Raw genomic sequence first — 15055 nt, 5'->3', positions numbered from 1 at the left:
TGGACTGGGCAACATTGCCAACCCTACTGATTTTAGGAGCAATGTACCGAATTTGATCGAATTCTACCGCTTTTTAAACATTTTTCCATATAATAAAATTTCGATCTAAAAATGGTTTTATCTATGAAATTTTTAACAATTGGTAATTTTTATGAAAAAGCAGCAGCTACCCCTCTCCCCGTTTATGGTTTTTGGGTGGACAACAAATCTAGAAAGGTTGAAAACCTTAACCATCCCCCCAGCGGTCACGGTCTTTGCGAGAATAATAAACAACATTCAATGAGTTTCACTATTAGAAAATGAAAATCACGCTGAGGTAGATAGTAGGGTTCAAACCTCGGATCTTTGATTCCGTGATCCGTGACGCTACGACCCTAGCCACGAGAAGACAACCCGATTTATGAGGTTCCATAGAGCACTGTCGGAAGATTATTAATTCAACTGTCTTGAATACAATATTTAATCCAACGATCTTTGAAAAATGGTCATCGTTGAAACGTAAAGTTATACACATACATATATTTCAACGTGGAGAGTGTTTCGTACAAATGACGAGGAAATTCTTTACCAGACCAAATTCCAGCAGTTATAAATCACTATCAATACCAAATATTGTTTTACTTGGCAAGATTCACTGAGCTAGACCAACTTCGACTTAATCGAGACCATTACGTAGAAAGGAAACTACAAGTCTTTAAATTTAAATTGATTGTTGTACCGGGAAAACTTCCCTTTCCGGTGGCTGACTTACTTTTCCAGAATACGAAGGCTCTGGCAACGAGCATTTAGTCGTAAATTCCCAAGTTCAACAAGCAATCGGAATTATTATGGTTATTCTCTAGGTATTATTTGGACCTGGTTATTGAATTCTATTGTTTTCAATTTCCTTGCTCCAAAGCATTTGATTGTTTGTGTTTTCCTCAATCATAATACGTTTCAGCTTTAAGAAGAGAAGTTTTATATTTTTGGCTCTAATTTAAATTGCTGGACGTTTCTGATGCAAATTCCAACTTAAGGGTTAGATATAAAAAGCATCACTCCGCGTCATTCCAACAGAAACAGTATTACTGATGATTAAGTTGTTAATTTTGAGTGATTGAAATCTCAAATTGAAACTTTTAAAATCGCGCTAGAAATAAATGCAGATAATCTCGTAAAAACTCCTAAAACTACCTTCTTTGTCATGCTCCGAGCGTCTGCCACAGACATTTTATTTAAAAGCCCTTTTATTATCCCAGATAAAATAAGTTTAAAAAAAACTCTAAATCCATTTAAACCACTTTAAAGTAGATTAATTGTCACTGTAATTAAATCAAAGTTTGGAAATATATTGGAACGCTGTAGCCGCCTGTCTCCATATTAATTTGGAAGCCGAATTTTGACACACGGCGCGCCGTGACGGTTTGAAATGTATCCAAAATCGATCACCCGTGATGATTTCTTTGGGTTCAAGGCGCTCACAATACACTTCACCCAGCTAGTTATGATGTAGAGCAAATATGTTGATGATTATGTTCGGTGATGTTCCGATAGAGCATGGTCACCGTAAGTCTCCAGAAAAATACCATGTCCTTCAGCTACAGATCAAAAAAAAAATTCAGGAAAATGCTACTCGAATACTATTTTTATGGCACAAAATTCGATATGTTTAACTCGATGAAAAAATTTGTTTACATTTTGGCGGAATAACATGCGAGTATACTGTCATTTCTAGACTAATTGTGAATTTTATGATGAAGTTGGCTGTAATATAATGTAAAATAGCTAGATAATACCATCTGTCAGAAAACATACAATATATATATACAGGGGTAGGCGCTCGAAGTGTTACCAACTTCACGCTGTTTCAGCAACCAAACGGCTATGCTGGTATCGTAGGAAATGAGAGAGCGGATGAACGAGCAAGAGCCGCAACTTGTAAAAGAACGGCACCTTTTTTCTCAGAACTTCCCTTAGCTTTGCTAAACGCTGTATAAAACAAAATACGCAACAACGTTGGGAGGATCATTACCGCGCTTCTTCTACAGGTAAAATCACTAAAATGTTTTTCCCAACGCTGGCTGGCTGATGCAGAAAACTTCCGTCATCATCACCAAAGTACTTTCGAAACGACCCAAATTTTTACCGGACACGGAGCTATGAGAAGTTATCTATATAGGTTTAAATTTAGGAATGATGACTATTGTCCATGCGATGATATTTCTTCACAGAGCATCGAACATCTGTTATTTCAGTGCCCGTTTTTCAGTTTGCAACGCCATAATCTTGAAACCGAATGCAGGAAAGATAGAATATCCTTAACAGATATCCACACTGTAGTTAAAAGTAGTTATCTCGCGCCATTGTTCTTGAACTTTGCAACAATGGTGATTGGACTCATAAAGGTAATAAACCAAAATCAGTGATCGAACATCCCATTTCCAAGACAAACAAAAACGATTTTTTCCGAGTACCTTAGCCTTGTACATGACACGTAAGGCTACTAAATACAGGGGTCCACATATATATATAAAAATATAAAAAACCAAACGGCTAATGACAGTGCACTCATGTTTTGACACGTGCCAGTCTGTTATATTGTTAATAATTCTACGGAAGCATATTGTTTTATGTCACAGATGAAGTTAAATTTATAAGACAGTTTAGATCAGCGAATTGCTCTGCAAAAGCAAACACCTGCATCAGTGATGGTTTGGACCGCGAAAACTGCCACAGGACGCTCACCACTCGTTTTCATTGAACAGGGCGTAAAGGTAAATCAGCAAATCTACCGTGAAAAGATTTTAAATAATGCGTTTCAAAAAGTCGGTAGTTACCATTGGACATTCAACAAGACTCAGCACCATCCCATGAAGCCCGTGAAACCCACCGTTTTTTTACAAGAAAAAGTTCCCAGCTTCGTTTCATCACAACAGTGGCCTCCATATTCCCCGGACTTAAACTCAATGGAATTTTTCATATGTTTCATTCTAGAGACCAAAATATCAGCTAAAAAATATGAGACGGTCGACACCTTAAAGATTGCTCTTCGCCGGGAATGGGACAAAATACCATAAGCCCACATTTGTGCAGCGTGTAAAGCCGTCTTAGACAGACTCGATGCTTTTATCCGCGCTAAAAGTGGCAACATCTAACAATGACTTTTTTTTTTTATTTGAAACGTTTTTTCATTAAATTGAAGTTTTCAAATTTAAAAAATCAAAATAGACCAAATTACTGAATTTTTCATTGGTAACACTTCGAGTGCCGACCCTTGTATATACAATACTGAGCTTTTAGCTAGTGAAATAATATATGTTTGACTGACTATATAATTAATTTAATTATATAAATTAATTTCATAAACAAACAGCACGTCATTAAAATTTTCTGAAATCTAACTCAAGCTCAAGTATCTACCTAAGGAGGTTCCATTTGATTATTATTACAATATTAGCAAATTGTTCTAAACTGTGTATACTATTTATCTCCTTTGAGACAGATCGTGCAAATTCACACGACACGGTGAGTATATTTTTATTATCAGTTTTTTACAATCTATTAATTGGCTTTACCTGTGTCAAAAAGATTTCCGTTTTAGGACGAATCAAAATTATAGATCTATTCGCGATATCGTATCGTTTTGAGTATCGTGGACCCAATGGTTACTATTAACTTTTTTATTCCACACGAACACGGAAATCTTTTTGGGACAGGTCGATCCAATCCATCCGCTTAGTAAAAAGGTTAACTATGAAAATCGACCCTAGGAAAATTAAACCGTATGGTGAGGATTTGCACGATACAAGTGAAATAAGCCTATATCTTATTTCTTTTAAAAGTTCGTTCTTACAATTATATTATTCTATTTAAATTGTACTCAATTATTTTGGCTTTACTAATGACCAAGTAAATTATATTATCACTTTTTACAAAAACGGATCTCCAATTATTTTCTTACTAAAATTTCGTTATCAGATAATTCTTAGTTATGGGTCATAAAGTCACACGCATAATATAATATGATTCACATTATATTACACTCTAAGTTCGGTTTAATTTCTGTTAACTGTGTATCAGATCTATTGATATTTTATTTGGAGTTTTTTTTCAACTGACAATTATTTTTGTACCTAAAATATGATTTTTGAATAACCACAATCAATCATTGTTAGTAAATAAGTTCAGTGCTACGGGAAAAATAATATAAAAGTGTTTTCTTAGGCACGATAAAAAATAGAGCATTTAATTGTACGGTGAAGTTTCTCGAATATGTATGAAAAAATTTATAAAAATGGTTTTAGTAAAAATGAACGACTTTGCACGACGTCAAGGGTCCTTGTGAATCAACTGATTTATTTATTTATTTGACGGACTTATGCAGTCCATTCGAACGATGGTAAATACAATTTCTTATAATAAATACAGGCACTAATAAAACAAAATTAAAGCTAGGACAAAAAAAATATTAATTATTACCTCAAGACAAGATCCGGTCTATCTTAGTGAATTTTTAAATCTACAAAGACTTGCACCAAAAAAGTCCAGATCCTGTCTCAAGTTTACAATACGACACAATTGGGACATTGGTGCGTGCAAGCCATAGTTTGTGCTGTGTTGATCAAGGAACACCACATTATTATTTCGCAACCGGCGGATTGGAACATTGAATGCCGCTTGTTCCAGTAACGATGATACATTAATTAATCCATTCAGTAAATTGAACATAAATCTGGAGTCAATGTTATTTCTACGTTTTTGTAGACTTGAGATTTTTAACATTGACTCCATTTCTCCGTAAGTCTAGTCTCCCCTCTCGAGGCCAATCATCCAATCATCAACCTATGATAGACTGTTGTGATAGATTTCCGGTTTACGGGAAGCCAATTCACTAATTAGCAGAACTCACGGTACAGAACTTGTGACCTCACAGGCGAAGTAATTTCAAAACATAGCGCTGATAATACGAAGATGAAATTTTTTCTTTTTAAATTTGGCTTAATGTAATTAACTCCACAATATATAATAGAGTATCAACAAATAACAAAAAAATCGCTGAACTTCTTCATTGCCTAAACATTCATTTGCTTTAGCCGAAATATTATTTTTGTAAATGAAGAATGCTTTTTTTTTTAATACACTTTAGAATTAAAAATAAAGTAACCATATTTACAAATATGAAATAATTCATCAAAATTAAAATAACTATAAAATGTTTCAGATGTAATTTAGAAAGGGCACAATGTTTGTAATAGGGAGATATTCGGCTAGGGGTTGTTTCATTGTACATTTTGAAAAGGGATGCTTTTAATATAACGCACAACGTCGAATTTGATATAGGAAAAATATTTTTTCCGTGAAAAATCGCCCGTTTTTGTTAAACGCAGTACATAAGAGACAAAATTGAATAATAGAAATATTGGTTGCCAAATTCATCTTAATTCCAAATTCCTTAGAATTTCCTTTTCAGATGCAAATAAAACGCGATTGTCCAGTAAAAAAAAATTACGTGCAAAATTATATGTGTTTACCGTATTACGAAGAATGCTTCACTTTTTTTTTGTTGTCGTTGAAAAAGATTAACATAAAAATACCAATTTGTTATAAGAGTAAGTCAGATATTAGTATAAAACGCAAAATACAAAATATATATTTTTGAAAAGTAAACTAGATATTATTTCAGCAACAGATTAAACAATCGATAAAATGTAGATGTTTAAACAGACACGAACTTCACCGTTTGTAAAAATGATTATTTCAGATGAAAATATGACAAAGTCACTCAATTTACTCCCCAAAAGATTTCATAATGGGTGCTGCGCACCGCATCCGAGGTCTTACCTTAATCTCCTTGGCGGTGCCAACATCGCTACCGAAAAAAAGAGCTGTCCGAAGGAGCTCTCTGTAATCTCTGTAATCTGACTTGGCATCATTGTGCAAAAAAAACTTACTCTAGGTGTGTATAATATGTACTTCATTTAATTAAGAAAACGACGGAAGTGAATTCTTCCCCGACTTGGATCGATTTTAAATGATCTGTTTGACAAAATGATAACAAACATATTAAAAGCCTTGAAATTACTTTTGAATCGAATATTTACTCGTACTGTTCAAAATGTCTTTACACGGGTTGCCTGTATCCGTTCGGTTGAAGAACTCAGTTCGGTGTGTCAATAGAACCAGAATCCTGGACGGGTGCTTGCGACTCGATGGATTTCCTCAGGTAAAATCCTGAATATGGAAATCAAGTGGAGAAAAGTCCGCCTCATAGTCAAGTGGTTGATGTCTTCACCTGTAATGCTTGTGGTCCTACGATCGATTTCCGGGAGGCTCAATTTGAAATGTCATATAATGTGGTTTCATATTGCAATATTTCACAGTCTCTGGATTGGCACCTAAAGCGTAAGACTAATCACCTTGCCTTCCTGTAACACGTGATCGAGATAGCGTTTTATGATGATGATAAATGGCAGGTGTCATGTACTCTGATAATTGTGAAGATACATTATAACTTTTTAGGAACTTGTACTGTAGTTTATTCATCATCATTTTCAGTTGGAGCATATGATATCCACAAAGAACCTCCATGCATCTCTATCGGTTGACAACTCATGTGCGTCCTTTTAAGTCGGATTTGCGTCCTGTAGTTCCGACATTAACTGCCGACGAACAGTCAGCAGTGGACGTCCAGGACGTCGATAACAGATGCCTTGTAAAGTAAGCAAGCATGGTTAAGCATCCGCAATATATGGCCCAGCCAACCGTATCGCCTCCGCTTGATGATTTTTTTTTTTTTTTTTTTTTATTTAACTTTTGTACATAATGTTATTTGTTTATTGGCGGGCTTATTGCCAAATGGCAATTTATTCCAACTAACCAATAAAATGAAAGTTTTATTTTTATAATTCAAGTTACAGAACATATTCAATAGAAAAAAAAGATTAAAAAGCTAAAAGTATATAAAAATAGAAATAAACGTATTTGTTTATAAATTACCTTAAATCAAAACTATTACTCAATGGAAAAAGGGAAAAAAAGAGGAAAGATAAAGAAAAGGAAGAGAGATTAAGGAAGAGAAAGGAGATGTTTTTTCAGACGTGATTTAAACAGAGATAATGTAGTAACATCTTTGATGGTGGGTGGGAGATGATTCCACAGTCGAGCCGCATGGACACTTTATGAGTTAGAGAAGAAAGAGGAATTGTGGATGGGTATTAAGAGAGTGCCTTGAGAATTAGAACGAAGAGGTAAACCATGAACTGTTAAGCGTTGAAATGTTTCACGCAGGTATATAGGAGCGTTAGGACTATGAAGTACATTGAACAGAAGTGAGAGGGAGTGGAAGTCTCTCCACTGTCTAATTTTGAGCCATTTCAGTTGCCTACGATAATCAGAAATGTGGTCATATTTCCTAAGACCAAAAATGTACCTTATGCATGTATTCTGAAGTCGTTAAAGTTTATCGAGTTGCTCACAGCTTAAATCAGTCATGAAAACATCAGCGTAATCTAGAATGGGTAGTAGTAATGCTTGTACAAGGTTGCATTTAGTACTAATGGGTAAGAATTTTTGCAACCTTCTAAGTGAGTGTAGACTGAAAAATATTTTGCGGCTTAATTCATTAGTATGAGCTCAATTATCACCGTAGTTTGCTGCGTCCGTTCTTTTATTACTTAATTCTGCACAAAGTCAAACCACCACAAACCCAGGATTCTAGACACCTATTCTTGAAACTCAGTATTTTACTGTTTTGGGCCCGAGTGAGGTGCTACGATTCGCATCCGTAGAGGAGAATAGGTGTTATGCAGGCTTTATATAGGCGGCGTTTGGTATTTTTTAATTTATTCTATTAATACACTGAATGGTTTAGCTCTAAGATGCGACTTTTTACTAGGAGAAACAAATCTAGAATCACTGCCAGGATATGTGGGTATGCAGACGACTGAAGATATGTTGTTGTCACCATGTCACCGGCAACATACTAACATTCCTTACAACAAGTGAGAACATGGCTAAGATGCGACTGTTTACTAGGAGAAACAAATCTAGAATCACTGCCAGGATATGTGGGTATGCAGACGACTGAAGATATGTTGTTGTCACCATGTCACCGGCAACATACTAACATTCCTTACAACAAGTGAGAAAATGGCTAAGATTTTCATGTTCTCTTCTTGCTTTTCTTTTCAAAAAACTAGCTTATTTCCGTAATAAAATAAAATATAGGCATTACTAGGTAACACTAAAAATGGTAATATCAATTTATTGATCGTTCCCAAGTAGTTCAAAAAACAATCGAGTCTTAATAAAGTCGGTATGAAACGTTTGTCGACTAAACGCACGCGGCTTTCATACACGACGTGAGCTTTAATGGACGAAGCGTTTATCTTCTGCCTCTTCTTATTATGTCACGTATTTAATAAGTGACGTGACAAAAGTGTAATCCAATGACGATAGATTGATCTCCCCACTCTCCGAGTAATGAACTCGAAGAAACTGTTTATTCATCTACACCAATAAAGTCCATTTAAATATTTACTTAAAGGTCTTACGCGGGTCGGAAAATTAAACAAAAAACCGTTGGAAATCTTGTATCTAATTTTTCGAATTTCAACTTTATGTATTCATCATCATTAAACTCTTAAAAATACCAAATAGTGCATAGGGCACTACTAAACTTTTTTTTTGATCCATGTAACACAGCTTAAACATTCAGGCATTTTCGCATATTTACAAAGCATGTACCATTGTACATAAACCATGTATTACATAACTGTCTTAAACATAAGCAGGTACGTATACATTAAAAGATAAAATTTAATAAAAAATATAATTGAAAAAAGTGAAAAATTGTAAATATAGTGTAAAAAAAAATAAAAATTGCTTACTTAGCTTAGAGAGAGAGAAAAAATGTTGATTTAGATATTTATTTATTTACGGACTTATTTATTTTTTTATTTTTTTTTTTTTTTTTATTTTCTTTTATTCAGGAAACATACAGTACAGTTACAAAGTTTAATATTTTACACAATTGGACTTAATTCTAATGGACCAGTGAAGTTTCCATATTAAAAAGCAATTTTTTTCTAATGTTAATTATGAAAGTATAAAAAAGAGAAGGAAAAAGAAAACATAAATGAAAGTTGTTTAAAAATTTAAATTTAAGTGAAAAAAAAAATATATTTTAAGGTTTGTAGTTTGTAGTGAGTATTTACTAATGGAAATAATATTAAAAATGGAGAAAGTAATTAAGAATTAAGAATGGAAATAAAGAATGAAAAACATACTCAGATGTAAAAATAAAATAAAATAGTAATAACATTTTTTTTTAAAAAAGGAAAAACATAAACACATATTTATTTTAAGGGATTCAAAGAAACGATGAGAAGAATCTTTAAGTGAAATATAAGAAAATAAATTTAAATTTAGGTCAATTTAAAAAACATCTTCAAAATTAATGACACATTATAGTAAGAGCAGCAATATATTGATTTTATTAACATATATAATATAAGTAATTAAAAGTAGTTTAAAAGTATAACAAGTATAAAAACATGCCAATGGCAGCAGAGAAAAAAGAAAAAATAAAGAAGGAATAACAAGTATGGCAAGTAATCATTTAAAATTTGAAAAAGCAATATAAGGAGAAGATTTTAAACCAAGAGAAGTCGATAAAATTTCATTAAAGCGATTTTAGAAGTAATACAAAATTTCAAAAGAGAAATTTAATTTATAATAATAATATGAATGTATGTAATTTGAGTGATATAAGAGAAAAAGGGACCAACCGGAGTTTTATTCAAAAGTTTTCAATACACTATTTTTAAATAATTGTAATCCTGTATGATATATATCTATATGGTTAAAAAAGCTGTTAAAAGTGGAACACGATCTGTGTAAAAACGAATTCTGGCAATAGTTCGTATTGACACTAGGTATTCTAAAGGTTGGGTGATTTCGTAGGGCACGTGATGGACAGTTAATTTGAATTTTATTTAGGAGCTGGGACGAATCAGCTAGACTGTTAATAATTTTATAGAGGAATGTGAGGTCCATTAATGTTCTCCTTTTTTCGAGGTTAATCAGTTTGTGAAAACGTCCAGATAAGTCATGATTTGGAAATATAAGAGAGCATCGGAAATTCAAATGTTTTAAAAATTTGTTTTGTACTTTCTCCAGCCTGTCAATATAAGTAATGTATTGTGGATTCCAAACGATAGACGCAAATTCAAGATGGGTTCTTACATAACTATAATAAAGATTTTTTATTGTTAGATCATTTTTAAAAGGCTTAATTTAGTCTATTCAACAATGGCACACACATTTCCTTATAATACATAAAGGTACAATTAAAACAAAATATAACTAAAGAAAATTAAAGCTCATTATTAAAGAGTTAAATGTATTTATACAAAACAGAGGTAAGGATAGATAATTCAAAGTTATATGTAAGTAAATTAAATAAGGTTATTTTTATCTTAAGGATCATTATCAAAAAAAATTCTTTGGGTTAACTAATGAGTTGATATAATGCTATTTTAATAGCATTATATCAACTCATTAGTTAACCTATTTTTATTATTTTTATTATTAATAAAACAAATAATACAAAAAGTATATATTATATTCCCAGGAGTTATTAAAGAAACTCATTTGGGACCGTACATAAGAAAAAACATTTTTTTGACAATACATAATATCATACACATTAATACATCCGAAATAGAAAGAAAACATTATTGTATAAGAAACATAAATCACCATCTACTCGAATATAAATTACAAAAACCGCCCTTGAACCTGTAGCAATTGCACAGAAATCTTTAATCCGAGTCATCTTAAAAAAAAACATTTCGCTATCCAAGTGACTTGCTCTTCAAAGAATTCAGAGTACTGAATATTATTCAACAGTATATATTGAGAACGGTAGTGGTTACACACATAAAGAGAGACATTTACCCAAGCGTCAACCACAACCATAACACAAGATACTCTAATAGGGATCTGATACTAAGTGAAGGGGTCAACACTGTTCTGGCATCGAGACAACACTATAACGTAGGCAAAAAGGTCCATAACCTTTTGCCAGAATCGTGGAAAGACGGGAGTGTTGTCAAGTTACGGAAGGTGTTGACCTCGCTCTTTCATGACATTGGTCGTAGGGAGTCAGAAAAGTTGATGCATGCCACGGATTGGAGAACCTTACTGGATGTCAAAAATAAAATATAAAAAATAAAGAATAATTTAAAAAATATATATTTATAGATGACAACCATGAAGTTTCGCATAAATAAATTGTCTATGTTTTTATGAATGTATGTATGTGTATGCGCATGCGTGTATGTACGTGTGTGTGTATGTACATATGTATATATGTGTATATTTATATATACATGTGTGTATATATGTGTATGTATGTATGTATATGAATCAAAATGTGTATCCGAATAAGTATATATTGTGTTTGTCTGTGCTCTATATTAATTTGTTAAGTATTATAATATATTAAAATGTAATTGCCTAGCTTGGAACGGGGTATGTACCCTTGTTAGCTGGGCAAAGTGAATATGGAATTGTATTTTGATAATAAGTGTGAATAAATAAATAAATAAATAAATAAATAAATAATAATTAATAATATTGCAAAAATTTCTTTTTTGTTTTGAATTTTTCCAAACTAATTCCTTGAAATAGTCAGTTTAGTATATTGGGTGTTAACATAAAATCTGTCCGTTTTTTTAAATGAAGATAACAAGAGGACGCAACAAAAATAAAGAAAACAAATTAGTCAATGATGTATTCTCCTTCATTTTTTTACAAATTAGTCAGTAATTCATAGCATCTTCACCATGCACTGCGCAAATAAAGCAAGCAGCTTTGGCAGTTTTATTCCCTCAATTAAACGTGAACAGAAGGAGGTATCAAAAATGCTCACATAAAATAAAATAATACATCTAACATAATAGCTTTTTTCTTTCGAATAACGACTAGCTATTATCATTATGTTTTACTTTTGGTATGTATTTTGAAATTTGGAAAAAAATAGACTTATATATTTTTTTGTACAGTAAATAACTGATTTTCAAACTACAAATACAAACAAAAGTTATGCGTTTTGGCAAAAAAATAATATATCAATATGTTTTGCGTCCTAAAATTTATATGATGTGATATAAAACTCGATTTTTCATATTTTGGAAACAGTCAACTTTAGAAAATAATTTTAAAATTAAGGATTCACTGGGTGAACAGAAATAACGGTCCGTCCACCCAAGTGTTTCAAATTTGCTTTTAAAACGTCGTTCCTAGAACTAGTATTATAATAATAAAGAAGGTTCTACCAAAAGTTATCAGGAGAGGAACTTAATTTATTAACAATTCATAATTGTGGTATTTAAAAAGCGTGTTTTAGCAAACTCCGCGTTTGTTTCCTTAGTTTTACTTTTCCTTTCTCTATATTAATTTCCCTCTGCCTCTTGCTTTTCTATGCCTCGAATTCTAAATTCAAGGTCTTTAGAGCTCTTACAAATAACTCGTGACTCATTTTATGTCTAAATATCTTCATTAAGTTGCTTTCTCGTGATTATCGGAACCATCAAATCCTCCTCGGTTTAGTTCAGAATCCAAACATGACGTTCTTGAATCTAGAGATGAAACCGTTATCAAATTTGATAGGCATTTCATTTTCATTTTATTTCCTTGTTTACCATAGTTACAAAAACATATATTGTGTAGAGACAGACAACAAAATACAACAAAATTGTTTTTCTCATCGTCAAATAATCACAATTGTTTACAAAACATGAAATAGGTTTATCCCAAAATCTCCACATACAAATAAAGTTCATTTACCATGATTTGGTACAGAAATAATGGTTTAGTATCCCAAACATTTTTACAAAATTTACAGTAATGAATGTTTTTAACTGTTACATGTAATATTAAATACAGACATTATTTTTTATTATGAGACAAATTAGAGCAAGGTGAAAAGGGTTAATTCTAATCTGAATTGGTTTCCAAGCTAAACCACGGCGAGAGTTTTTAACTCTCAATTGTTTATTGAACTTACTAATTTGAACCAGATGATTTTACTAATAATATTTTGATGAGTTTAAATATTTTTAGACAAATACTGTTTTACTAATATATGATTGGTTGTTATAGATTGGCTGACAGTAGCGTGGGCGCAGGGTGGCAGCGTAGTAAGCCAGCAACTACATCCCGATGGATTAAACCCAACAGGTGTAGCGGATCACGGGTTCGACAGCAACAGAGCAAGGTAAACATTACAAATTGTGCAATAAACCCAATTTATCAGCACAAAGTTTTGTATAAAAACTACTTCCTACCTATTCTTACTATACGAGCACTTTTATTTACTCGAGTGTTTTGGGTAAAGATTAGACAGAGAATTTAATGTTTTTTTTTAATATTTCATTGCCTCTCACTTGAGACTTACGTAATTGAATCACTGTGATATTTCAACACTTAAAATGTGATATTTCTCAAGCCTAGGTAATCTGCGCTGTAATTCACCACTGTAATTGGCCCTTTTGACCTGTTGTGATTGAAAAAAAAGTCAATCAAAATGATACAATAAAAGGATAAATAATTTAGAAGAATCTAACAACCCTACATTGATAAAGGTTTTGACTTTTTATCAAGACTAGATTTTATTAAAATTTTTAATCCTTGTGTATTTATGAAAATAATATTTTGTATTTTTTTTCACTGATTAATTTAATTGATTAACGCCATTTATTGCAAAATTGTACTAACAAACTAATAACTACTAATAAAGAACTAACGGATTTTGCCTAGCTTGAAATGAACATTATTTTCCGTGCAACTAAACGAAATTTTCGGGTACAGAATTGATCAATTATATCTGTACCTTAAAGGATAAACCACGGGAGTCACACAGAACGAAATGTTCGGGAAACAAGAATTTGTGATTGTGCGATTGCCAAAACATGATGTCTTTAGGACCAAATGAGATAATTTCAATCTATAAAGAACTTTCAATGTTAATTTTCATTTTGATAAAAAAAGCGCAGTTTAAAATAAAGTATCTGACACCTCAGATATTTTTTGCATTCAAACAAAGTTGACTTCAGAATTTCATTTCTAATTAAAAAAGCATTTTTATGACGAGTTGGACAGTGTTTTATTCACGTATGAAAGGAAACAAGTCATTACCTGAATCCCATCTTAATCTGGAAATAAAATCAGATTTTTCGTGCCAGCTTTCAAAACCAGTTGACTACATTAAATATCTGGGTATAATTATTGACAGAAATCTGCGATGGGAGGCACAGATCCAATCCCTGGTTTCCAAATTAGGAAAGCTGGGTCACGGATTCTGCTCACTTAGGAACATCTTGGACATTGGCACTCTCAGAACTGTGTATTCTGCTATTTTCCAGTCAGTGGAGATTGCACAGCGTCTATCATGAACCTCCTTATAAATGCACAATAATTAATACTTAGAGTGATGCTTTGATGTCCCCCAATTTTTTCATCTGAGACATTGTTTCAGTCTATGATGGTACTGGACATTGAATTTTTTTTTAAAAAGTCATTGACATATTTCTTGTCATGCGGTTACAAGAGTGGATTGCAGCAGAATGCTCGTATGAGATTTTCCTGTAATTTAAATTATTGAATATCAAAAACACAAACAAATTCGCTCAGGGAAATTTTTCTTTTGTAGCCCCAGAGTGTTTAATATTTTGGATGAACGTATTAAGTTCTCCAAAATGAAAGCCATATTAAGAAGAAGTGTACAAGTTTAGATTTTGTCTAAGGGAAGAGACCATTGCAGACATTGCATAGATTTATACACTATTGAGCGCGTTGTCCAGATGTTTATTTATTTTTTTGTTTTTGTAATAATGTTAATTTTAGTAGACTTTAATAATATGCGTCCTTCCACTTTTCATAAGGTTGTATCCCAATTCAACACATGGCTCTTGGCCTCATAGATTTAGGAATAGGTTTTTTAATTTTGTAATGCGTATATTGATATAAATAATAAAAAAATAGCTTATAGCGATAATTTTTGCACTAAACA

The 15055-nt window shown here is 32.3% G+C and overlaps 1 protein-coding gene across 1 annotated transcript in view; it reads left to right on the top strand.

Moving 5' to 3' along the window:
• The window catches only part of LOC148270923 (atrial natriuretic peptide-converting enzyme-like), a 103042-nt gene that overhangs the window by 22891 nt on the left and 65096 nt on the right, over positions 1-15055 (top strand). The window contains exon 2 of the mRNA XM_088242038.1: positions 13147-13261. Within this exon, the coding sequence (XP_088098164.1) occupies positions 13147-13261 (115 nt within the window). The remainder of the gene's footprint in view (positions 1-13146; positions 13262-15055) is intronic.

The sequence above is a fragment of the Micrasema longulum genome, unplaced genomic scaffold, assembly GCF_059751315.1.
Source record: "Micrasema longulum isolate JH-2025_06_02 unplaced genomic scaffold, ASM5975131v1 h1tg003256l, whole genome shotgun sequence".
Classification (NCBI taxonomy): domain Eukaryota; kingdom Metazoa; phylum Arthropoda; class Insecta; order Trichoptera; family Brachycentridae; genus Micrasema; species Micrasema longulum.
This window is presented reverse-complemented; position numbering and strand designations above follow the sequence as displayed.